This window comes from Furipterus horrens, unplaced genomic scaffold, assembly GCF_987537825.1.
Source record: "Furipterus horrens unplaced genomic scaffold, mFurHor1.1.pri manual_scaffold_5, whole genome shotgun sequence".
Classification (NCBI taxonomy): domain Eukaryota; kingdom Metazoa; phylum Chordata; class Mammalia; order Chiroptera; family Furipteridae; genus Furipterus; species Furipterus horrens.
In genome coordinates this window covers 51433247-51460562 of record NW_028327175.1, presented here as the reverse complement: position 1 = coordinate 51460562, position 27316 = coordinate 51433247, and the positions used below count along the sequence as shown (strand labels likewise).

The 27316-nt window shown below is 36.8% G+C and overlaps 1 protein-coding gene across 2 annotated transcripts in view; it reads right to left on the bottom strand.

Moving 5' to 3' along the window:
• Positions 1-27316, bottom strand: part of MSH3 (mutS homolog 3) — a 145855-nt gene that overhangs the window by 115469 nt on the left and 3070 nt on the right. For both annotated transcript variants that reach the window (XM_090278976.1, XM_090278975.1), the window contains exons 3-8: positions 25691-25911; positions 20914-21129; positions 19182-19298; positions 18772-18889; positions 14868-15013; positions 11081-11247 (exon numbers count right to left, since the gene is read on the bottom strand). In XM_090278976.1, the coding sequence (XP_090135102.1) occupies positions 11081-11247; positions 14868-15013; positions 18772-18889; positions 19182-19298; positions 20914-21129; positions 25691-25911 (985 nt within the window). The remainder of the gene's footprint in view (positions 1-11080; positions 11248-14867; positions 15014-18771; positions 18890-19181; positions 19299-20913; positions 21130-25690; positions 25912-27316) is intronic.

Here is a 27316-nt window from a genome sequence, read left to right as displayed (position 1 = left end):
TGTATTAAATATTGAGTACAAAAGAATATTTATGAAATATATGTAAGGTATAACAATTCACAATACAGCAAAAACCTGTGTACCAGCTACCTATTTTAAGGAAAAAAATATGACTGTTAACTTTAAAGATTCCTAGATATCTATATCCATTCTTTTTTTTCTTTCCCCTCACAGCTAACAATTATGCTGAATTTTGTGTTTACAATTCTGTTGCTTTTCTTTATAGTTTCCACTATTTAACTATGCACGTTTCAGTTTCATATAAATATTTTATATATTCTGTGACTTGCTTGCTTTTTCTATATATCATCCTGAGATTTAGCTATATAGCTATAATTCATTTTCACTGCTGTGTAGTATTCCATTTTATGACCATATTACAGTTTTTAATTCATTTTCTATCGATAGAAATGTTGGCTGTTTGAAAGTGTGATATTATAGTACTATTATAAACATTCTTACATATTTTTACTGATGGATATGCAGAGGTTGCTCTAGGGCAGAGGCTAGCAAACATTTTCTGTAAAAAGACATAGAGGAAATATGGCCATATGGTCTCCGTCACAACTACTCACCTCTGCCATTGTAGCATGAAAGCCGCTATGGACAATAAGTGAAAAGAATGAAAGTGGCTGTGTTCCAGTATAAGTTTATTTACAAAGGCAGGAGTGACAGGATTCAGCCACTGTTTGCCCACCTCTGTTTAGGCTATATATTAGGAATATGGTGTCACTGAACACAGGGTATTTGAAGCATGCAAATACCTTCAACTTGACTAGACAATGTGTACTCTTTTCCAAAGATTTTTCTATTTGTTCTCTTTACTAACATTTGAAGTTGTCAGAATTTTAAATTTAGGCCAATCTGGTAGATGAATATGAAATAAAATCTCATTTTGGTTTTAATTTATGTTTCCCCAATTAAGGTTGAGCTTTAAAAAAAAAAAAAGTTTATCGGTCATTCCTTTTCTGTAAAATGCCTGATAAAAGTCCTGTGCTGACCTTTTTTTAAAAAATTAAGAATAAGTATAAAATATACAATGAATTTTTAAAACTCAGTCTATAAACTTTTTTTAATTTTTACTTATTGATTTTTAGAGGGGAAAGGAGAGAGAGAGACATCATTTTCTTGTTGCACTTACTGATGCATTCATTGGTTGATTCTTTTATGTGTCCATACCAGGGACCAAAGCCACAACCTTGGTATACTGGGACAACATTCTAACCAACTGAGGTATCCAGCCAGGGCTAAAAGCTCAATATATAAAAATATATATATATTAAAAATTGCATATAAAAAAGGATATAAAATTAATGTTGAAATACTTTTGATATGTTGAATTAAATGTATCATTAAAATTAATTTCCTGTCTCTTTTTATCTTTTTTTAAAATCCTCATCTAGGAATATGTTTATTGATTTTAGACAGGGGGTGGGGGAGAGAGAAAGGGAGGGAGAGAGAAAAACATCGATGTGAGAAACATCAATCGGTTGCCTCCAATATGCACCCCAACTCAGGATCAAACCTGCAACCTAGGTATGTGCCCTGACCAGGAATCGAGCCCACAACTTTTTGGTGTATGAAACAATGCTTCAACAAACTGAGCCATCTGGCCAGGGCTCTTTTTACCTTTTTAATGTGGCTACCAAAAATTTTAAATTACATTAAGTGACTCACCATTGTGGGTCACATTACACTTCTGCAGAGTGCTGCTCTAGACAGAATTATTAATCTCTCCCACTCATGTAGTCTTAGTATTTAGTTTACTTTTCTATCACACACTAGATCAATCTGCTTTGTATTGGAGTGATTTGTGTATGTTCTGGCTCTCCCATAGATTGGTAGCCCTTAATAGGTAAAGCTCATGAATATTTTCATCTCAGTAAAATCTGTGGTAATTGCACAATAAGTGCTTGTGCAGCTGAGTGGAAAAAAAAATTATTCAACTAATATGTTATTTGTATACATCATTTGATTTACTGTTAACAGGAATGCCCAGAAGTCAATTTGTCACTCTTTAAAGCAACTTTTTCTTGGGTTAAAGATAGGATTAGGATGTATAGCAAATGGTAAAACAAAGTTTCATAAAACAACACTTAGCTTATTACATACAATGCACCCATCTATCTTCAACTCTATGCTATTCTACCCACTTCTTTTAAAGTGATCACCGCAGCCCATAAAACTGCTTTATAATCCACTAATGACTGGTGACCACATTTCAAAAAGCACTGCCTTGATGCGCCAGGTCCAGGCCTTCCTGGATTAACACAAAGCATCTTAAAGATGTCACGTGATACTTAGCACTTCTCTGATCTCAATGGCTCCGCCAGATAAGGAATTAACCCTGCGGTGTGGCCGTGCTCCCACATGCCAGCATGGAAGGCATGCAGATCCACTTATGACGCACTCTCCTCCCTGACTTTCTATTAGGCCTGGAAACAGAATGGTATGTTCAGGGTCCACTCCCCTGAGAGGCAGATCCCAGTTCAGCCTGGCCAAGAAGAGCTGGTCAGAGCTGAAGGTACGAAGCACAAGAAAGAGTTCATTACAACACCGAGGGAAATAGTACTAGGAACTGGCCCAAGTTTTGGAAATGCTCGGATGTAGTGAGCGCCCAAGCAAATGTGGAGAAATGTCATCAACTCAGTACTATGTATATTAGATCAAAAATATATAAAATCAAATACTAGACAGGCATTTTTCTTAAAGAAGGGGAGAAGGAATAAGGGAAGGAGGGAGAGTAAGAGAGGTGGGGGAAAAATGGTAGAGGGGACTTCACAGACTCTTACTGCTCCATGGATTAAGGCTTGGTCCAGTGGCTACAAAGAAACCACAAAAAAGAGGATAGGAGGGAAGAGAAATTCTTGCCCAAAAAGCAAGAGATAAGAGAATATCAGAGTAAGCAAGAAAAATTATAAAAATTAGTAAGAACTCTTCCTTCAGTAGGTTTGATGTGAAGTTGCTGAAAAAAATTAATAACACTATAATAACTAAGTACAGTGTCAGAGTGGTACTAGACTTATTGTGGTGATCATTTCAGAAGTCATATAAAAGTCTAATTGCTATGTTGTATATCTGAAACTAATATGTCAACTGTAATTGAAAAATAAAAAAATATATTAAAAAAGAAAAGAAACGACTAATAAATAAGTCTAAGTCCACAAATGCTCAGAGATAAGTAAGTCCAGAGGGGTTCTGAGACAAACTAGCCTCAAGTTTCTGATATAAGGTAGACAGTGAAAGAAACTACACTAGAAAGGACAAAAGTGAAAGGACTCTCTCTTTGAGCTCTGAAGAAGAGAAAAAAATAAATAATTGGAGAGATCCTAAGGACAGATTTCAATTAAGGAGAGTCTTGTATTTATTTTGTTATTAGTTTATATCTTAATGATAGAAGGTAGACTTACCAGCATCAGGTAGGACGGGAAATCTAGTGGACTTTGACACTTACTACTTCGGTAACCTAATAACTTCAGAATAAAATGCTTTTTAATCAGTACATTTTGCGCAATTAAAGCTTCAAGCCAAAATGAACAGGTGTATTTACAAAAGTGTAAGTATTAACACAGTTTTGCACATCTCACACAATTGCTTCCCACCTTTCTGTTCAAGCTGGCCCTGCCTTGGGAGTGCTCTGTAATAATCAGTAAGATCATTCCTCCAGACTCTTCGAAGGCTATTTCTTCTTATTCCACTACCATCAATAAACCATTTAAGCTTTTCAAGAAGAGATATTCCTGCGGAGTAATACTCAATGAAAGACACAAGAAGGTTCCTTACTAAGATAAGCCCTGCTGCAAACACTTATAGAGTGACTATCAGCTATTAATTTATCATGTTTTAAAATATGAATTTTCATATATATGTAGGATGTTTAAACAAGCTAATTTAAAGTGGTATTATTTTTTTATTTTTTAAGAATAAAAACAGTAAGGAAAAATGATAGGGAATTAATATGGTCTTCCCAAAAGAAGTAAATGAGTTAGCTATGTCCATTCCATTTCAACATACATTTATCATCCCACATGTTATATGTGTGAATTTCCAGCTACTACAACAATCCCTGTTTACAAAACCCAAATCATTTTTCCTAAGAAAAACAAATAGGAAATAACCATTATTTTCCTTATTCCAAAAGTCATTTGCTTAATTATTCATTTATCAAGCATTTATTAAGTACGTACTAAATGCAAACTACTATGATAGGTGCTGAGAACACAAAAGATCGTTATGTTATAGCTTCTACCATCAGCCACCCCTTCTCAGTCTTTTTCACAGGAAACTTTATCCAACCCTTCCTTAAGACTGCTTTCTCTCCACTGTTTCACCTTCGATTCCCCTTCACTTTCAAGTTACACTACCCTTCTCTCCAAACCCCACTTCTGTCCTGCCTCAGGCTACCGTGCCCACTCTGGTAGAGAAGACAACCAAACTAGTTTCTACTCCCTAAGAAAACCACACTCTCTCGCACCTCCTTCTGCCTTTCCGTTATTCTTCGAGTCTCCATTCCAGCACACTCTTCTAGGAAGCCTGGCCTAACTCCTGCAGGCAAAGGTACCAGTTACTCCCTAAGACCTTAATAACTGGCACTTTTGTTCTAATTATTTATTGCCATGATTACCATCCCTTAGTCTGTAAGAATCTGGAAGGTAGGGATTTTACTCATTTTTATATCTTCACCAGCTAGTAATGAACTTGGCATAAGCACCCCATAAATGATTTTAAGAATAAATGAACGAATGTATGATGTGTAATTCAGAGGACATACCAGGAAGTTGAGAATCTACTGGACACATGTATCAATACAGATATTTTTTAGGGATAAGAAAAGGATAATGAATTAAAATTTATGGTTGGTTATCTAAATAAATAAAATAAACTTGAAGGAAGAATAAAATACCTTAATTAGAAATGTGAACTATTATGAAAAAATAAAAAGTAATCCATCTTCAGGCCATTTATAGGCCTCAAATTAATCATTTGTTATTTCTTTGAAATTCTCATTTAGATTTTTTTTTCGTTACAGAAATGATCCCATTTATGTTGAATTTATCTCAAACACACACACAATCGAAATGGCAAGATAAATGTGACAAATATTGCCCCTACAATGTGCTCAACGCAATTATCTAATTTAAATCATTGCCCCTCCACCTTCAAAATGTTGCCACATCCACGAACACATTATCACTACAACCTATTAAGTTTCTGTGAAATTAACCCATATTTTATCAACTTGATTCTTTCTACACCATACAAACTTATGAAATCATGGATTTGATTGACTAATTATATGATTGTAATATACCTTAAGTAAATATTTAACTATGAAAGTAAAAAAGATTTATCTGAGAACCACTTAGAATTCTATCAGATAAGTAAAACAGGTATAACTCGGCCGACTTGTATCACCCACCTACAAACCATCCTGCTCCAGAGCCCTTCCTCGCTCAAACTAGGACTCTGCTCATGGTACATGCCCTTCTCTGCGCTCTCTGAATTCACTTGATATTGCATTTTCTTCCAATAATTTTGATTTTTGAACATTAATACTTAATTTTTTTGTAATAAACAAGGATGGGGAAACTTCATAAGAAGGTAGGATAACTTAATCAACATGAAAACATTCTAAAGCTAAGATTTAATTCCAAAACTACTTATTAAAGTAGTTAAAAAGTTTTTACTTACAAAAATATTTCAACAGTAGTAGTGGGAATTTCAAAAAACAAAAGTAGAATTACCCATAGTATCACATTAATGATCCTTTTAAAGGAGACTTTGCTAGCATGGGTGGGGGGGGATGGACCATAATTTTTCCTGTAATGTTTCTTTATATATATTCTCAAGACAAACAGAAAGGGTAACAATCAGAATAAAACATTAACTTCCTAAGATTTAAGCTGAAATCTTATAAACATATTTAAATAAAGATAATTAACCTAAGAAAAATTGATAGTTCATCATTATTTAAAAATAAAAAGTGTACCTTAGTACAATCTTTGACCAGTTATTCTAAATTACCATATGATGCAAAGTAAATAAGTTTATACTTTGAGAAACAAAAATATGTTTCAGTGGTCTTTAAACTGTGATCCACAGAATATACAAAATCCTTTGGAGACCTCTTGTGGTCAAAGTTAAGAATACCAAAACAAATACATAGGGGACTTTTAGCCTCTTCACACAACATCATCAAAATTACAACTAAAATACAGGAACAACCATCACTCAGAACCATCAGAAATCTAGCTGAACACACGTCTGACAACTACGAAATTAAAAGGACCACATCCATCCAGACTTGCAGGAGGGACACAGACATGGATTGGGCTGGTCCCTCATCCAAGTGTGGATAAAAATTCTGGAAGGGTATCTCAGAAGCGAGGAGTCCCAGCCTACACCAGGCCCCACAACCTGGGTTCCAGTGCCAGGAAGATAAGTCCCCAAAGCTGGCTGCAAAAACCAGTGGGGATTGAGTGGTTGGAAGAAACTGCTGGAGCCCCAAGAGGTTCCTCTTGAAGAATCAACACACAGACTCACCTACTCAGACTCACTCCCTCTGAGCTCCAGGAGCTTAGTGAGGACCTCGGCAGCATAAAAAAGATCCAGTCAGAAATAAAGTATACACTAATTGAAATAAAGAAGAATGTACATGGAAGCAACGGTAGAGTGGATGAAGCCGAGAATCACACCAATAATTTGAAATATAAGGAAGCAAAAAACAATGAGTCAGAACAAGAAGAGAAAAGAATCCAAAATAATAATAAAGTATAAGCAGCCTCTGGGACAACTTTAAGAGGTCCAACATTCATATCATATGGGTGCCAGAAGGAGAACAGAAAGAGCGAGAAATTGGAAATCTATTTGAAAAAATAATGAAGTAAAACTTCCCTAAGTTGGTGAAGAAAATAGGCATGTAAGTCCAAGAAGCACTAAGAGTCCCAAACAAGATGGATGCAAAGAGGCCCACACCAAGACATATCATAAATTAAAATGCCAAAGGTTAAAGATAAAGAGAGAATCTTAAAAGCAGCAAGAGAAAATAAGTTAGTTACCTACAGGGGAGTTCCCAGAAGACTGTCAAAAGAAACTTTGCAGGCTAGAAGGAAACGGCAAGAAATATTCAAAGTCATAAAAAGCAGGGACCTACATCCAAGATTGCTCTACCCAGTAAAGCTACCATTTAGAATGGAAGGGCAGATGAAGAGCCTCCAAGACAAGAAAAAGCTAAAGTATTTCATCATCACCAAACCATTATTATATGAAATGTTAACGGGACTTATTTAAGAAAAAGAAGATCAAAACTATGCACAATAAAATGGCAATAATACATATCTATCAACAATTGAATCTAAAAACAAACAAGCAAACAAAAACAGACCGATCATGGATATAGAGAGCATTTTGATGGTTGCCAGATGGGAGGGGGTGTGGGGGAATGGGTGAAGTGGTGAGGGGATTGAGAAGTATAAATAAGTTGTTACAGAATAGCAATGGGGATGTAAAGTACAGTGTAGGAAATGGAGTAGCCGAAGAACTTACATGCATGACCCACGGACATGAAGAAGGTGTGGAGATTGCCTAAGGTAGTGCAGGGTACTCCGTGGAGGGGGGCAAAAGGGGAAAAATCAGGACAACTATAATAACATAATTAATAAAATATAATTTTTTAAAAACTATATGTACACTTTAAAATGTATATTCTATAACTCCAAGCCATTCTTCTACCTTTTTCCACATAGTTTTATTATTTCTTCAATATTAAAAAGATATCAACCAGTAACTGACAAAAGTGCTATTTTTACCTTCAAGTTTACAGCAGAAGAAAATGAGGGGATTTTAAGTCTGAGACAGGAGAATCTACCTATCACTATTTAAAACAGGCAAGAAAATACCAACAAAACAAATTTTCTCCTCAAAAATTCAATGCTATATTGTTTACTGATAGGAAACATGGAACAGAACTTTGGCAAGGTATGTTTTTCATACCTACTAATTAAAAGCATTCCTATCCCAGTTGCTGATTTTTTTTTTCTTTTCTTTTTTTAATATGGCTACAACTTGTATCTGAGGTTGATAAAAGCTAAATCTTATGGCTGCCAAAATGGACCCACTAGCATTTAGGGGAGAAATTAAGGTAGGACCACACTTCACACAGTAAAGCAAAATAAAGAAAAAGTGAATTAAAAGCTGAATGCTAAAATTAAATTAAATTTTTAAAGAAAAATAAATTGACTAAAGTAAAGTATAGATGTTTATTAAAGTATTTTCAGAATGCCAAGAGATCTAAGTGTAAAAATGGAATTCTACCATAAGCATGGAGGACTTAATTGGTCCAGTCTACTAAAAACACAAATAGTGAGTTAAAATTAAATAAAAAATGTTTCTTAAAGAGAGTTGAAAAAAAAAAGGAAAGGAAAGAGGAAATCCCCAAGAGCCAAAGCAATACAAGAACCAGCTGTAGATGAGAGAAGACACCATAAAGGCGATGCACATAGAAAAACAGAAGGTCCAATATACTTTTCTTCTTCTGATAGGAATTCCAGAAGAGAACAGGGGAGAGGCAGTATTAAAAGAAATAATGGCAGAGAAGGAGGAGGAGGGGCAGGGGAGCAGAGGGAGGGAGAGAAGAAAAATTGCTTCCACTACAGAGAGCTTTCTACACTGTATTAATTTACTTAATCTCCATACAATCCTGTAAGGTAAGCACTCTTATTATCCCTATTTTTAAAGAAAAAGAAATCAAAGGACAACACAGTTGAGTAATATAGCCAAAATCACTAAAGGAAGAGCCAATTCTCCAACCCAAAACCTATGTAACGGAGACACCTATTTAACCGCTTGACTTCTGAATCTCCGCTTCTCCATTCTGTCCATAAATAGAGACTAGTTTTAGACACTGCACAGAAATGTGGGTTAACTTTTGACTTTGCTTAGTCTGATACGCAAACAAAATAAAAATTACATGTGGTCACTAAACACAGGAAGAATTACATACTCTCTATGATAACCAGAGAAATACAAATTAAAACAAGACAAAGGCAAAGGCAGCCACGGAATCTGGAAAACCCACAAATGTCACCCAAACTATCTGTGGTAGGCCAAATGGCTTTTACGTCACATCTGATGAATAAACATTTAGGCATATCACCAGGCAATGCTGACTGCCAGCCAAATAATTCAGTTTTGACAACATCTTTGTGGAATGTTTTGATATTTTACTAAATTATGCCCTCATTGTTTTATAAAAATAAATAGATATCAGAAATGAAAGTGTTGATTCAGTTGATTGACTTTAATCTCAATTACAGTTGACCTTTGAACAACTCAGGTTTGAACTGCACAGGTCCCCCTATATGTAATTTTTTAAAATAAATAGTCAGCCTCCATATCAGTGGTTTTCACATTCACAGATTAGATCAACTGAGGACTGAAACCAGTATTTTCAATGCAAGCCTGAAATCTAAGGCTGAGGAGGGCCGATTGTATGCATTGTTCTGCACTATTTTATATAAGGGACTTGAGCATGTGTAGTTTTTGGTAACTGGGTGGAGTCCTGGAACCAACTCCTTGCAGATACAAAAACTTAACCAACTTGGTAAGTCTGGGTGGAGTCAAAACTAATACACAGATTTTTAACTGCTTGGCAGGGGTAGGGGTGTCAGTGCACCTAACCCCCAAGTTGTTTTTATGAGTACCCACTGAAATATTGGCAGATAAAACAATGTTCTTTAGGATTTGCTTCAAATGAATAATCCAAGGAAGGAAGGAGTAGGGGTATGGATGAAGTGAGACTGGCTGAGCGGAGAAATGTTAAAGCTGCTAGCTGAAAGATTCATGGGGGTTCACTATACTATTCTGTATAATTTTGTATATGTTGGAAATTTTCCATAATAAAGTAAAAAAAAAAAGGGAAATTTTCAGTAAAAAAAAATAACAGGATACAAAACCGATTCAAAACATAAACCCAAGTTCATAAACAAAAAAAAGGTGATCTACATCCTTAGAAATAATATACTAAAATGTCTAACAGTAATTATCCGTGGGCTACAGTATTTGAGTTATCTTTTTTTTGTAACTCTCAACTTTTCCTACATAAACACAGACTAATGTTATAATCAGAAAAAATCTATTATAAAAGCATGTTTGAAAGACATTTGAGTCAAATGAAAAAGGCACATTTTTAACTCTAAGAACAAAGAAACACATGGAACTTTACTTAATCAGTTAGTTTGATTTTCTAACTGATCTGTCCGCTTACTAACTGAACATCTTTATGGGCTCTCCTGCATAGTCAAATTCCTCAATATATGAAGGCTTCTTACGGGAGCCCCAGCCCCTTCCAGTATCTTCTCCCACCAAACTCCTCCAGGTGGCAGTAAACAGAAACAGACTCAGACGGAGAAAGATGACAGCTCGTGGAGCGGGTGGGGTGGTTAAGGGGTGCAGGGATCAAGCAAAAAGGGAAAAGGACTCGTGGACATGGACAACAGTGGGTGATTGCTGGGGGGGGCGGGGGGGAAGGGGAGTAAATGTAATGGATAAAAAAGTACAATAAAGATTAAATTTAAAAAATAAAATTATATTAAATTAAAATAAATAAAATTTTAAAAATAAATTAAGTTAAAAAATAAAATAAAATAAAAACTAGGCACCTTTATGTTTGTCACTTAATACGCCTTGTTGATTACAAACTGCCAGACACAGAGCACAACCACATCTTCCTCTGTATGCCACAGTGCCTACACTTGCCTTATAAATAAGAGGTGTGACCTTAGATCTAATAAATAAAACTCATGGACAGAGTCACAAATTGAAACTTATAGCACAGATAATGTATTTTCAAAATTATATGAACTTTCTAAGAACTGAACTCTAAATTATCTCCAGAAACTAAAGATTAATGACCAATTAACAAGATCAACTTCTAAAGTCCTAGTGATACTACAGGTAATTCCGTTTTTCTTTTTAAGTTTCTACTACTACTGTTGAAATATTTTTAAAAGTAAAAACTTTTTACCAACTTTAAATCTAAGTTTCAGAACCTGCACCGTTCTCCAGTGCTGTGCCAACGTACCTGACAGCGGTGGCTTGGTGGAGGAGCGCCTCTGTTTGCTCTGACAAGCGTGATGGAAGCAGCAGCTCCACCGGCTGCAGGCTCAGTATCCGCGTTTCTAGCTCCGAACGGGAAGCAGAGTCCTGGAAACTATCAAACACGACCTCACCTGTGGCAGGCTGCACTCCCTGAAAACAAATAAAACGCAATGTCACAGAAAACATGTTTTCCCAATTATAACTATGGCACAGCATGAATAAGCATGCAAATAGCAAAGACGACACACTTACTAGTATGTGCTCCATTTCTAACGAGACTGAAATCTGTCTGCTTTCCAATACTCCTAATGAGAAGTCAGACCCACCAATATCCAAACTATGCTAGACGGGATTTAAAAGCAATACCGAGTCCAAGTCCTCCTTGATCTAACACACCTGACAGAGTCACTGTGACAAGTTACCAAACCCTCATCTTCCTCCTCTCTAAGTGGGACTAAACCAGCCTACTTCATAATTTTATTGAAAGGTTCAAATCAGAAAACATAAATGCTTTGTAAACCATATAGCACTGTACAAAAGCAGTTATCACTAAAAGTACTTAACTGGTATTTCCCTATTAACCTGGCCAAGCGAGTAGTAGTAAATTATCATCCAATTATATAAAATTGATAAATAAAAAGTATAACTTTGGCCCTGACTGGTGAGGCTCAGTTGATCGAACATCATCCTCCAAACCAAAAGGTCACTGGTTTAATTCCTAGTCAGGGCACAGGTCTGGGTTGCCAGTCAGGTCCCCAACTGGGGGCATGCAAGAGGCAACCAACTGATATTTCTCTCACGCATCGATGTTTCTCTCCCTCTCTTTCTCCCTCCCTTCCCCTCTCTCTAAAAATAAATAAAAACTTTTTTTAAAAAGTATAACTTTAGCAAAAAGATCAAATATAGCAAACTCTGAATAAACCCCAAGCAGATTGTCCATCCAGGGACTAACCATGATAACGAAAAGCCACCCCATCACCCCCAGTCAATAATAACAAAGATAAACTGGAGAAGATCATGGTTTAAAAGAGGTGAAAAAAGTTCTTAAGCAATTTACCCAAGGTCACAGGGTGATAAAGCAGCACAGCCAAGATTCATGTAGTCTGACTCCACAGGCGACACTCTTACCCACTACGGATACTTAAGAAATGTGCGGAGCTAGTTACATACTGTATTAGCTCACAGGAGAAAAAACAGCCAATCCCTACACTCACATGTGGCTGATGGAAAGTCAGCTGATACTGTCTCTTCTGAAAACAGCCTGGCATTTTCTAGGAAAGATGAAAACATCCACACTCCATAACTCAGCAATCCCTCCCCTACATACGTACTGTTGAGAATCTCAGACACATGCACAAAAAAGGTCTATAGCAGTGTTCTTTGTACAACCAAAACTGGAAAGAACATATATGCACATCAACAGCATAATGAATAAACTGTGGAGCACACAATGCAATACAACACAGCAACTGACAATGGAAGAACTACTACAGTAAAATATGTAAATAAATCTCATATGCAAATAGTACTTTGTAAACAAAAGCAACAAGACCCCTCCAAAAATAATACATACAATATGTTCACATTTGTATATAGTTTTAAGGTGGTAAAACACACTAAAAGCAAGGAAATTATTGTCATAGAAATCTGGATTGCAGCCCTGGCTGGCGTGACTCAGTGGACTGAATGCCAACCTGCAGACCAAAAGGTTGCCAGTTTGATTCCCTGTCAGGGCACATGCCTGGGATGCAGGCCAGGTCCCCAGTTGGGGGCTCAATGTATCCCTCCCGCACTGATGTTTCTCTCCCTCCCTTTCTTCCTCCCCGCTCTCTAAAAATAAATTTAAAAAATATTTTTTTAAGAAAGAAAAGAAATCTGGGTTACGATCACCTCTGTAGGGAAGGGACCTTCTGTAGACAGTGTTGTTCTTCCTGACCTGAGTGCTTACCTCACATTACATTGTAATTATGCATTCTGTCTTATGCCCTTTCTTCCTCTTGAATATTTTATAATTTTTGAGAATCCTTCGGTTTTGGTTCAAGCAACCTCCTTAATTCTAGCCCAAAGGCCTTCCTCTAGAGCCCGGGCAGCTGCACTAAATTATATTAGTATACATATATGTTTATTTCCTAATCTACAAACCAAACATTTACAAGAGCCACTGATAGAAGTTCAAGTAATAAATTTATCAGCCAAGCATCCCTCCGCTTTTTTAAATCAGAGAAATGGTTTATATTGTAACACCTGCAACATCTGTTACCGTGTGATACGTGACACTGAGACACCAAAGTCAGTCTGTGTAAAACTACACCCCCAGAATGAAGACACAAGGCATGATCTCAGCACTACTCCCACAGTAAAGCCTTTGATTTCAGACAATCAGTAACCAAAACCTAATTCCTAGGTAGCGAATGGGGAACGAGTGACACTCATTACGATGAGGACAAATCCACCAATAAGAGTATTCAGAGTAAAGGAAGAAGCATTCCACAGCAGCCACCTTGTGTTTGAGAAGTCGGGGCAAATTCTGGGGGCCTTGTCCAATAAAGAGTCGGATATAGGAGCCTGGAGCTCAAAAGAGAGGTGCAGCCTGGGCCCAGAGCTCTGGATATCTTCAACCCAATAGGGGTTGTTAAGGTCAAAAACAGGTCCCAAGAAACACCTGAGATGCAAACTACCAGTCCTCATTTTTCTCGCATCCCAGTTCATACACTGTGGTTAGCTTTGGCAGCGGGCCAGAGGGTATTTCTAAAAGCCCCAAGTTATATACTATCAACTCTGTTCTTTAGTTTCAGGTAAATATAAAATAGCACGTTACCTACAGTAATTCCTAAAAGCAAATAACCTTACTATTCATAAATAAATCCAAGTGCCCGTCACTAGAAAAAATGCTTCTCAAGGATAAAAAACCATTTAAAGCTACCAAACAGTAAGGCTAACTCCCTAGTGAAAGGCTTTTTGGTTAAGTAAATGTCAAGTTAGCAGAGTAATGTAACCAGAATAAATTAAAAGGTCCTTTGGAGACATTTGGGTTGTAAGAATTTTTGTTGATATTGCAGCTAATTTCAAAGAAAAAACAAAATTAGTTATTACTTAGGCAAGGAGTTCAACTTTTGCTTAACCTTCAACAGAATAAGAGAGTCTAACAGTTCTGAAGAATCCTAAAAAGTCTATGATTTTAAGCAGAGTCCATGCAGGTCTGCAAAGAGGCAAATCTAGTCACAAATTGCCAGAAGACAAGATCAATAAAACTATGATTCATAAAGTATATTTATGTGGAAGGCTGATTGTAAATATTCATAACATTAATTAAATATGAAGTTTTATATTGGCCCATTATCACCTCTCCTTTCTTCTATCCTTTCCTCCAAATCTATACACAACAATTCCATATCAGTGTTTAATTTCAAACCTCTAGAGGAAATCTGTAAAACCCTTTGCTATCCACGCATGTGCTGGTTTAGTGTTTTATTTTGCTATTGGTATATTGTTCACATTCATGCCTATCACTGTGTCTGTCTTCAACCCTAAACTCTTAGCGCACATGAACAGAAACTATCCAGATCTCTCATGGCATAGAGTGCCAAGTACCCATATGAGAAAACTCTAACTAGTGACTTAACATATAAAATTATGAAAAGAACCTTTTTTTAAGTACAATTACTTGAGGGCACACTTCATCAGATATCCTCATTATAAACCATACATGACTGCTCATTTTGAGATACCATGAACATCTTTTATTTGTTCTTCACCTACAAAGTACTTACCACAATTCCAATGAAAATGTTCCCCTTTTTTTTGTCCTTAATATTTTCCTTATTTTCACAGATGCACAGAAGATAGCTGGTAGAAGTATCAGTAATTAACTCATCAATATTTATAGCATCATCCAGCTGGACTAAAGGATTCACATGTAATAATTATTAAAGAAAAACATATGCTACGTTCCCATTAACTGTTTTCTCCTTTAAACTAATACTTCATTTTTCCAGGCATTTTTATTCTGCAAAAAACTTAACAGAATAGGGCAGATAAGTGGTGATAGAAAATAATAAATTTAAAAATAAATTTTAAAAAATCTCCCACACAGCAATCATTTTTCTGATTTACTCCGATCATAGTTATATGCCTTCTGTTCCCAAAGACGTAAGTCATGAAGACAGACAACTAATATCTTCTCACTTCCACAGGGCCTAGGAGGGTCCCTCAGACCCTGTAGAAACCCACGCTAATCCTCTTCTTTAGACATGAATCCTTAACAATCCCCTAATGTTTAATTCCATAAGTCAAAGCATGAATACACTAAAATAGTATAAATTACTTTCCTCCTTTAAAGTGCCTAATAGCTCTCAGAAATAGCAAGAGAATTTTTCAAAGACAGGAAAAAGAAAAGGAAACAAATACACACTCATGTATATAAGTGCGTGTGTGTGTTGAGTCCATTAATTAAATTATCAGGGATAAATAATGATTTTAGACGAGGTCAGTCTGGAACATCCAATCTGGGGATCAGCAGATAAGAGCTATAGCAGGAGCAAAAGAGAGGAAGGAAGGGGTACTGTTTTAGAAGCAGGCTTCGATTCATGATTTAGGGTCCATTTTGAATGACAACCATTCTCTAGTCATAATATTTAAGTATATTTTATTAATTATGCAGTTAGTTGTCCCAATTTTTTCCCCTTTGCCCACCCCCCTTAGTTCATGTCTACGGGTCACATGTGTTTTAGCTTCTCTTTCTCCTATACTATTCTTAACAACCCCCTCTATTTCGTTCCTACAAATTATGCTTCTTAATCCCTGCACCATTTTCTCCCATTCTCGGCCTTCCTCTTCCCAGCTGATAACCCTCCAAATGATCTCCATATCTATGATTCTGTTCTTGTTCTATATGTTTGCTTAGTTTGTTTTTGTTTTTTGTTTTTAAGGTTCAGTTCTTGATAGATGTGAGTTTGCTGTCATTTTAATGTTCATAGTTTGGATCTTCTTTTTCTTAAACGAGTCCCTCTAACATTTCATGTAATAATGGCTTGGTGATCATGAACTCCTTTAGCTTTACCTTGTCTGGGAAACATTTTATCCGCCTTTCCATTCTAAATGATAGCTTTACTGTATAGAGTAATCTTGGTTGTAGGTCCTTGGTTTTCATCACTTTGAATACTTCTTGCCAATCCCTTCTTGCCTGCAAAGTTTCTTTGAGAAATCGGCTGACAGTCTTCTGTGAACTCCTTTGTAGGGAACTCTCTTCATTTCTCTGGAACTCTCTTCATTTCTCTTTCTGCTTTTAAGATTCTCTCTTTATCTTTAACCTCTGGCATTTTAATTATGATGTGTCTTGGTGTGGTCCTCTTTGGTTCTAGCTTGTTTGGGACTCTCTGTGCTTCCTGGACTTGTATGTCTATTTCCTTCGCCAAATTAGGAAAGTTTTCCTTCATTATTTTTTCACATAAGTTTTCCAATTCTTGCTCTTCCTCTTCTTCTGGCGTCCCTATGATTCGGATGTTGGAATGTTTAAAGTTGTCCCAGAGGTTCCTAAGCCTCTCATCTGTTTGTTCATTTTTGCATTCTTATTTCTTCTTTCTATTCTGGTTGAATGATGTTTACTTCTTCCTTTTGTTCCAAATCATTGATTTGAATCCTGCTTCTTTCCCTTCATTGTTGGTTCCTTGTAGATTTTTCTTTATTTCACTTTGTGTAACCTTCATGTCTTCCTTTATTTTTTGCTATACTCTACGAGTTCTCTGAGTATTCTTATCACCAGTGTTTTAAACTCTGCATCTGACAGGTTGGCTATCTTCATTTTGTTTAGTTCTGTTCTTTTATTAGGGCCACATTTCTTTGCCTCCTCAATTTGGCAGCCTCCCTGTGTCTGTTTCTGTGCATTAGGTAGAGCTGCTTTATTCTGTCTTAGTAGTGTGGCCTATGTAGTAAAGGCACCTATAAATTGTGTGGGGCAGAGCCTGAGGTAATTGCCTAGGCAGGGCAACCCACTTCATTGCTTTGTGGCTCTATTTGTGGAGCAGACATTGCCACTGCCTGGCTTCTGGCGATTATCTGGTAGTCACCCCATTTCCAGTCACTTCACCCATTTCCTGTATGCAACTGGCACCCTTCCAGTTGCTGCCCTGGAGTTTGCATACCTTCAAAAACCATGCAAGTCCTTTACATGGTGAAAATCTGGCGGTTTCTTCTGCCACCCAGTGCAGGCCCTTAGGGAGTAAAAATCCAGCAGTTTCTTCCCTTGCCCCAAACCCCACTGGTTTTTACAGCCAGAGGTAATGGGGGTTTATCTTCCCAGTGCTGGAACCCTGGGCTGTGCAGTCTGGTTTGGGGCTGGGATCACTCAATTCCAGTGTATCCCTCCCAATGTTTATCCACCACACATGACTGTGGAACTATCCATTCTATCACTTGTCCATGGCAAGCACCTCTCCACCCCATTTCTGAGACTTTGCCCCTCCTACTTGTCTGGATGAAGGTGGCTTCTTTAAATCCTTATACAGCTCAATTTTCTGATGGTTCTGGTTGTTATTTGTTTTTGAGATCTGGTTGTAATTCTTTCTATGGTCGCATGAGGAGGTGAAGTGTGTCTACCTACACCTCTATCTTGACTGGAATTCCTTAGTCATAATATTAAAAAAATGAAACAGTCTTCCTAATTTGGGTAGAAGCTAAGCAGGTCTCTAAATAAGCAGATTTGTAACAAACTGTAACAGAAATATTACTTTCACACAGTATCGTTTAAGATCTCATCCCTACATTCTTTTTTTGTTTTATTTTTATTGTTTATACTGTTAAGAGTTGTTTCTGCTTTTCCTCCCTTTCCCCACCTCCACCCAGCTCCATCCACCCTCTCCCTACCCCAAGCCAGTCCCCATACTGCTGTCCAAGTCCATGCGCTGGGCATGAATGTTCTTTGGTTAATCCCTTCACCATCTTTCATCCCATGCCCCCACCCATATTCTTTTATTCTGAAAGACCTGACTCTACTCCATAGCACAGATTTTAAAATACATCGTTATATCATTTTATATATAATTGTTTGGTTTTTAAAAATTAAAATAAATTTATGACTTTGTTATTAAAATCATTATGCTTCAAGTAGCTCAATGAATTTATGATTGATCATAAATTTGGAAGCAATCATTGTGCAGACTAAGGATTCTTACAAAGTGAGAAAACTTCACCTATAACCTATTTTCAAAAATAATACAATTTTTATGAGCTAGCAATTAATGAAGATGGCCTATGTTTCATAAACTGTGTGCTGGCTCTGTAGTTTTCTTTTCTCATTTTGAAGTTAGTAACTTATTTTTTAGGCCTTGTTTCAGGAAGATCTGGAGGAGCTTACAGGCCTAAGTGCCTAACAACTGCCCACACAGGTCTAGGAAAGATGTGATTTGAAATCAGTAGCTAACCTGGCATTATCTTGTATCAGGCTGTCCCTTTTCTTGCTTTTAAAGTATGACAAATTCTCCTTTTACTATAGCATTCAGAAAAAAAGGCTTGTTTCCTGCCATTTCCAGCCCACAGCTCTTCAGTAACATACTAATCAAAGATCAAAGTATCACTCAATCTCATCAAAAAGATATCCAAAGAATAGCTTTTTTTTAAATGCTACTCATAACAAATATTTCTGAAATTTAAAAGAAAATTCCTATTCAAAAAGGATATCTTCTCCAATAAGTGTAGATTTTGTATAAATAGCAGTCAATTTCCGGGAAAAGACTGAACTTTTGTTGTCCCCAATGGCCTTTAATGCTGCTGTTTCAGTTTGCTTCACAACTCCCACCTTCAACAAAAATAAGAAATATTAAATATTAAATGTGATGAGAATATTTTAACAAACATATTTGGAGATTTTAAAAGGTCAATTCTGAAACACCAGTTTTTTAAAAAAATTTACCCTAAATATCTATTACGTTAAAACTCATGAAGATATAATTCTAATAATTATGACATACTTTCATTTCCCCAAAATGCCAAATTCCAAAACCAGTTAGAGCCTACCACCTTATAAAACATGTTCTCTCTCTGGAAGAGAATTGGATCCCCTGTTCCCACAAGTCAAAGCCAAAGCTGACCTTATATCCCTTTGCCACAAGGCGGCGAACGTGAACAAACAGTCTGTGAGTAGGTATGCTTGCTGTCATAAAGTTGTGATCTAAATGGCAATAAATATTGAGCTCCCGGGCTGCAATCTAAAAAATTGAAAAAGAGAATATTAATAACTTTCTATTTCATGATTCCCTGTATGGTATTTGTTTACTTTGTTAAAAACTCATCAAGGCATACAGGTTGGGTTTGTGCCCTTCTCTGTGTGGTGTATGAATAAAAAGTTTAAAACTCATTCCCTCTGTAGAAGCCTATAGTTTAATCTAGTATTTTTGGCAGTTACCATGGCCCAATCTCAGGGTCAACATCTGTATTGATAAATGACTCGGAAGAATATGACAGGTCTTCTTCTATGTCATTAGCTCTATCAAACTGTAGTGTTGAGATTTCCCTATAATGGAATTAGAATAAGAAACTATAATGGAATAGGATTTAATATCATAGCACATGCAAATAACTAAAAATTAGGAGATACTAAGGGTATGGATACATAAATTATAAACTACCTAGAGAGAAGGTATCTTTGAGGAAGTGGGAAGAGAACCCCATAGTCTGGTTAGCTAATTAAAGATGCATGAGTGATGGAAATGCAGAAGCAGGTACTATCTCCTGACTCCCTGCTCTGTGAGACAGCACCACGGCTCAAGAGACTGCCCACTAGAGCCACAGAACTCTCATTAGAACACACTCACGCCCCTACCCCACCCATTTCTGAACTGTATTAGTTCATCACTGCAGGGTAGGGCAGGAAAACATCAACCTTTACTACAGTCAAGTCTAAATCTATCATTTGATCTAGAAAGCAGAGGAGAGAATAGCATTTCCTTTCACCCCTTCATTTAGAGGATGCCAACTACATATTTGTGCCTGTCTGTAGAAAACATGCTGACCCTGGTTCAAAGTCTGACTTCATAACACAAAACATGGCATAATGTCATCTTAACTTTCCTGCCACAACAGGACTAGAAAACTGGAAGAAAAAAGGTTGGCCAAGTCTTCACTTCCCATCCATGAGGCAGCAGAAGTGCCACCTTGTCATTCTCTGATAGGGGACAATCCAACAAGGCCTAAAACTACAGAATCATCAAAATCACCCAGGACTCCAACAAAGCATTTCCCTAAGCTTGCCCTTAAATGCTCAAATTCATTTCTAACTTTCTTAACTCAGGCCTACATCAAATACCCAAAGTTAAATACAAACCCAACTTAGACTAAGATAGCAAAATGACTAATATAGGGACCTGGATGACTTCAATCATCTATTGGTCACTGGCAGAGTTAATGGGCTTTTCCACTGAGACTTAACAATGTTACTTATGAGCTGTGAAAATTCATTAATTAAGGGTAAAATGAGGAACTTACATCTTAAAAACTTTTTCTTGCTTGAGTCATTAGGAAACATAGATACATGATTATGGTACATTAATTAATTGATTCATTCCATCAACTTTTGGTGGATAAAAGCTACTGAGTTAATACTAAGCACCAACATTCCAATAGGAACCCCTCACTTCCTTCCCAACAAGTCTAGCACTCACCAAGTTTGTGTTTATTTTTAGTTTTTACTTTAAATGGCAGCATTTTTAAAGGGTAATTGATTACATTCACTTCTACAAAAGGTCAGAAAACAAAACAAAATACTGGAAAATATTTAAAGCTAGACAAGAAAAACATAAAAACAGGTTTGAAAACACAACTTACCTCTGCATCTTCCCCAAAGAATCTATATTTATAGCCACACTCCACACACAGAATGGCATCTTTCTGCTGCTGCTTCAGTTCCATGTACTGTAACTCTAATGGTGTGTAGATGCTTTTGCTCCTTTTGTTAGGTGGTTTATAATCAGAAATTTTCTGTAAGTTTTTATAACTCCCATGTGATGATCCAAAATGACTGAGATCAGAAAGTGTCTTGTCCTGACAACCAAGTGATTTTTTATAGTTAAAAAAGTACTAACTATAACATAAGTTCCAAGAAACAGAGAGTGCAAATTTGATACAAAGATAACAATCGGTGAGCCTGAGAAGTACAAAGCGATTTTTTGTAGGTTTAAAATTTTTTCGAAAGACAAAAAAAAAAAAAAAAAAAAAAAAGAGCCAAACTAAACTACTGTATAATTTTTAAAGCAAGTTTTAAAAGTCTAAAAATTTTAATGTTTTATAGACTTTTTACTTTAATTTCATTAAACCCATTGTAATCAACATTTCTCTTTTCATTATTCATTTCAGGTGTGTACGGCACAGTCAGCAGGCATGAATCTGTCTCTAGATGTAAGGCAGAATCACCTTCAATAAGCATGAGAATAGCTAAAGTTGCAATGTCTTACATTTCCAGCACAGTCTAAAAGATAGTATATTCCATAAATACTCCAAGAAGAAAACACGATTAGAAATTTTAGAAAAGTGGTGTTGTAATTTACAATATTTTTAAATTAAATTTATTGGGGTGACAGTAATTTAGAGATTTCAGTGCTTCTCCGTGTTTTTTTTTTTTTTAAAGGAGTTCATGTGTAATTTAATGACTTATGGTTGATTTAATTACTAGTATGCTTCATGGAATAAAAATAAAATAAAATAAAAAACTTTTGTAAGGTATAAACCACAAGGTTACATTTTCAACATCAGTATTCCTGCTTTCCCTACTTTCCTGTATGAAAACCATAATTAATTCACAGCTCAGAGCAAATTCCTTCCTTATAAGACTTATTCATACAAAAGGTAAAATGAGACAAATCTGTAGGATGAAATTAACTTCTAAGTAATTGTTACTATGTCACTGCCAACATGTAAAAAAAAGTTACCAGCTACCCCTGGAATTAAAAATATAGCCTTAAAAACTAGGGGCCGACAAGGGAAGAAAAAAGAGAAACGTCCTATATGGCCCAGAGGGGAGAACTCCGGTCCAAGAGAAAACCCAGAAACATGTATTTTACACTTGCTAAACGTTTTAAAAATTCAGCTTGGCTGGGACAGTAGGTATAGATGCAATTTATCTGAAAGTGTAGCCCAGCAAACTTCTGAAGATGCGCAATAACACAACAGTTAGGTATGGAGTGGTGCAGCAAGAGGAAAGTGGGTCAACATATCATACTGGATAAAGTATTTGCTTTTAATTTTGATGGGGACTTTCTTCTTCATTTCCATGACTTTTTTGTAAACTGCAAGAATACTACATACTGAAAAATGTAATACTTCAAAAAATATATTCCCTAGGGAGGGAAATTTAAAAGTCCTTCCTATAAAGTCCTTCTTCGTATGTAGGATGAGAGTAGGCACCTAGGAAAAAGTTTTATGCATACATAAGAAGTCTGTCCAGAAGGTATCCAGCCATAATATGAAAAAGAGACATTTATTGAAGAAGATACAAGAAACATGGTACACAGGACAATGATGCCTCAGTCCCTTTCAAGTAGGAAACTTGAGACCTCACACAGTTCTCCCAATAACCATCAGCTGCTGTACTGTGTTTTCTTGAATCTCATCAATGGTCTGAAATCTCTTCCCTTCAGAGGTGGTCTTAGTTTTGGGAAAAGCCATAAGTCGAAGGGTGAGTTCTGCTTCTGGGCTGTAGGGGGTGTACTGAGTTACTGGGTGATTTGGTGTTTTGCAAAAAAACTGCAGGAGACATAATGCATGAGCAGGCGTGTTACTGTGATAAATCTGCCAATCACCAGTTGCACATAGCTGCAGTCTTCTGAATCACCCAAATAGTTACTGCAGAAGACTCTTCAAGCTTAACACAAAATTTTATGCAAATTCATTGCTCTACTCACCCAGTTACTTTGAATGCCACAGCCACACAGCACACATGCTCTCACAATGGTGTCTACTGCCCCACTGACTAGTACAGTGAAGTGTCATTATTCACACATGTGCATTCCAGGCCACTCTCCTAAGCTACCAGGTTACATCAATGTCATGCAAACCATTCTCGTTCTATTAACAATGGCTGGACTTTTTAGACACACAGGGTTGTTGACCTCACACTAATGGTCCCAGACCATTGGGCATTTAAGTTTATTCAGTAGCTTTTTGCCATTTGTCTGTGACCTTCCATGCCATCAAATACTCAGCTAGCACTTGTAATAACTTCCATATACCATTTCTAGGTGTTCCTTCTAACTTGTTACTTCTAAATTTCTATGAATCAGAAATGCCAAGTTAGCCGTTCTATTCATAAAGCAATAGTAAATAAGCTTCTGTGAGGCCCTAGAGTAAATTCTTTAATTAATAAATTGTGAGCTTCAGTAGACAAACTTATTGACCTCTATATTTTATGACCATTAAACTCTGGTCAAGTGCTTTTAAGTACTAAAAAAAATAAAAAATAAAAACAAAACATCATTTTTTTCCTGATGATCTAAGATAAGTTAATGGATGCAAGCTTGGTATTTTTTCTGAGGAAAGAATCTATAGCTTTCATTAATTTTAATCACTCAAAAAATTTTTAAAGACTATTCTGTAAGAAAGGTGTCACTCACAGAACCATGAGGACGCAGTGAGCAGAAGAAAAGAAGTTTATTGAGGGAAATTAGCAAGCAGGGAGGAAGCCATGCTGCGAATGGCCCAACACCGGGCTCCTACAGAAGGAGGGGGTTATTTTATAGGAGGAAGAAAAAAGAAACTGTTGAATTCAGCCATTTTATCTCGTCGCTGGAGTCTGAGGGCTGCTCAAGGCCAAACGGAGCTCGGGTTGATGCACCCCACTATCATGGAAAACTCCCAGGCAGGGGGGATGGGGGAGGGGGGATGGCGTTGGAAACCAAGGTTGTCATATTCCTCTAGTTCAATGGTTCTCAACTATGACTACACATTAAATCGAGAGCTTTTTAACACTATTCGTGTTGTAAGAAACAAGGAAATAGTGACTCCCAAACCAGTAGAAAGATAGTCATCACCAGACAAAGGGAAAATGGGAGAAGGGAGTTGACAGCATTAGCATATTTACAAATCATAAAATGGACATCCTGAAGGGGGAAAGATAGCCATCACCAGACAAAGGGAAAACAGGAGAAGGTAGTTGACAGTAGTAGCATATTTACAAATCACAATAGAGGCATTTAGATAATCCCGTTAGGTTGTAACTCAGGAGTAACCAGTAATAGAGAAACGGAGGAGGAGGGGAGGGGGACCTAAACACATTACTATAAAACCAGTTTTCTTTGTCTACTTGGCACCCACATTCTCCTGGTTGAGGGTGCACCTGACTCTGCAAACTTGTGAATAAACGCCTCGCTTTGCTGCTCAAGTCCTGTGTCCCAGTTTTTATTGTGAGCATTTCTCATAATGTCCAGTTCTTATTGAAAACTAGTTATAATTCTAAGGACAAGTTCTTACTACCAGTATTTTTTTTTAAGTTCTCCAGTGATTCTAATTTAAAGCTGGGCTAAAAAACACTATTCTGATTTGTAGATTTCAATGACAGAGCAAGAGTTAAATTTCTTGATTTTGCAATGATGAAAAACATTAATAAATTATAAAACAGTAGGAGAAATGTATTCATTTGGTTTACCTTTGAATTTACTTTGTATCAGCCAAGCTTTCAACTGAAAACCTTAAAACATCTATATAAGCTGCCGATCGTGACAATCCAGGCTAATCATGACAACTACTAGCAGGACTATAAGAAACTGTGCTTGTACTATCAATAAGAATCCCAAGTCAGTGAATGGTTTCTGATCCAGGCACCATACCTCAGAATCACCTGGGGTTTTTGCTTTGTTTTGTTTTAATACAAACCAATTCATCACTCCTTAATACAAGGTAAATCAGAATCTCCAGGTATTTCAAAATAAAATAAAAAGTAAAAGCTCCCTTTGTAGGAGATCGTTTTGTGTAGTATAGAAAGTTGTAACCACTGCACATGCCAGGCCTGAAAACGGGAAAGACCTGACTGAAAACGGGAAAGACTTGACCGAAAACGGGAAGCAGCTGGTCGCATGCTCCAAATACTACACCACTGGTCACACGCTAGGGGGAAGGAATAGGAACGTAATGTACCTTTTGAGGCCTGTCCTGCTTTATTCAGCTTTAGATCTGTATCAGCAGGATGTTTAACTGTCAACAGAATCCTTAACTCAAGGAGTACAATCTAATCTTTTGCAATGTGGTCTGACCAGAAAGTCTAACCTATTGTTACAATGTATTGATCTATGTTCCTCTTTCATAATCCTCTTTATGGTTGTGTGGAGGGCTGCTTTTGAAAGCCAAGCATTTCTGCATAGCTAACTCAATAAAAGCTCTACTGAGAAAGGGATCAGCAGCATTGTTCTCTGAAGAGTGCTCTCCCTTCCTCTCCAGGTCATTCATCTCTGGGTCAACTTCTTCATCTGCAATTGGGGAACTGCGAGTCAAGGAACTCTCACACCCCTTAACTAATTCAGATGATCATGCCCTGAGTGGGCCCACAGAACCTAACGGCACCTCAGAAACTATTATTCTTGGTAGTTGGGTATTCATCTATATAATTGTTACATACCTTTTGACTAGTTTGAGATTTGGAATCTTCGGAAGAAACTGCATTCTTTGCACGCAGAAGATCAATATCATCAAAATCAGTACATTTTGGCAGAACTGCAAATCTTTCCTGAAGAGGCTCTCTCCAGACTCTATTTTGAGGAGGGGCGGAATCGCAGCAGAATTCTTTCAGTTTTTCCAGAGACTTTGAAATAATCCTGGTCCTCAGACATTTCTTTGCCTCTTAGCAAATCATAAGAAAATAAAACAGTAGTATTTTGTCTCATTATGTCAATTCATAACCAGCATAGGGTTTTTAAAGAAGGAGTTTTGTCCTAAAGAAATAGCTCTAGCTATAATACAAGAAAATAAAGAAACTTGAGTTCAAGGTAAAGATGGCATACTTGAAACATCTAATTTCTAATTTCACTTGGTCCTAAAACCCCATTAGAAACTACAGGGCTTTGGTTGTTGTTGTTCGGTTTTGTTTTGTTTTGTTTTAAGCTATAACTCCATTAGTACAGAAAGAAAAGGGGAGGTGAGAAATGCAAATAAATATCTGATACTAGACGAATGAATATGCAACAACCAATTTAGCATACCTGAAAGCTAAATCCTAAATCAGTAGTGAAGAAAACCAAGACCCAATCCTATATTTACGACACAAAATGCTTAAAAGGCTCAGGAATTAGGGCACCAGTAGCTCTTAAACTAGAATAAAGGAAGGTCCTAAAATAAAGAGGATTGGTTCAAAGTAATTGACCCCTAGCCCTCCTATTCTACCCTATGTTCAAGGGCAGCTGTCCTTTCTCACGTCAGCAGAGAAGTGGAAACTTCTGTGGAAAAGGCAAAACCAGGCACAACTGAGTTGCAGTACTTACTGTGCCTGAACCAAAAGAATACTAACGGAAACAGCCTCACTGTATGCTGAGAAACACAGCCTCTTCTGAGAGCCTCTTCTCAGAACAGTGCCCTCCACTAAGGCAGTAGCTGGGGAGACTCTGGACTGGGAAATCTGACCAGCTCAAAGAGAAAGACCTAAAGATACTGACCCCAGGAATGCAATCAAGGAAACCAGACCACTGCTGCACTCACACCTGCTTTCCAGCCTCCACAGGTTTACTCATGCTATTCTTCTTCCCTGGTACGGCCTTGCCACCAATTTTCATGTCAAGATTGCACTCATTCATCAAGAGCCGTCTCAAAGCTACCTTTCCTATGAAATGCTCTGCTAATTCCCCAACTTAATTAAAAACTGCCAATTAGCAGTTATCTATAAGCAATTAATCCATAAAAAAAAAAAGAGAGAAATAATCATTTACTCGTTATCTGCTTTATGACAGAAAACATTGTTACCTTTTAGAGCAATACTATTTAGGTAGCTACTATTACATATAAGGAAACAGGAATTGCACTTATTATCTATCTCTTACCTTCCTTTTTAAAGCAAAAGCATTCTGAGGGCAAAAGTTGGGTTTTGTTCATGTGTAAAAGTTTAAAACTTTTCATATTTCTATTTAAACCTCTTCTTAGAAGTATACTTTATCTTATCTCTTATTAATCTCACAGCTAGAAAAATGTCTGTGTGAGTCTCTTTGATTGGATATATTCATCCTATTTAGTATTACTCTCTTCCTTTCAAAATACT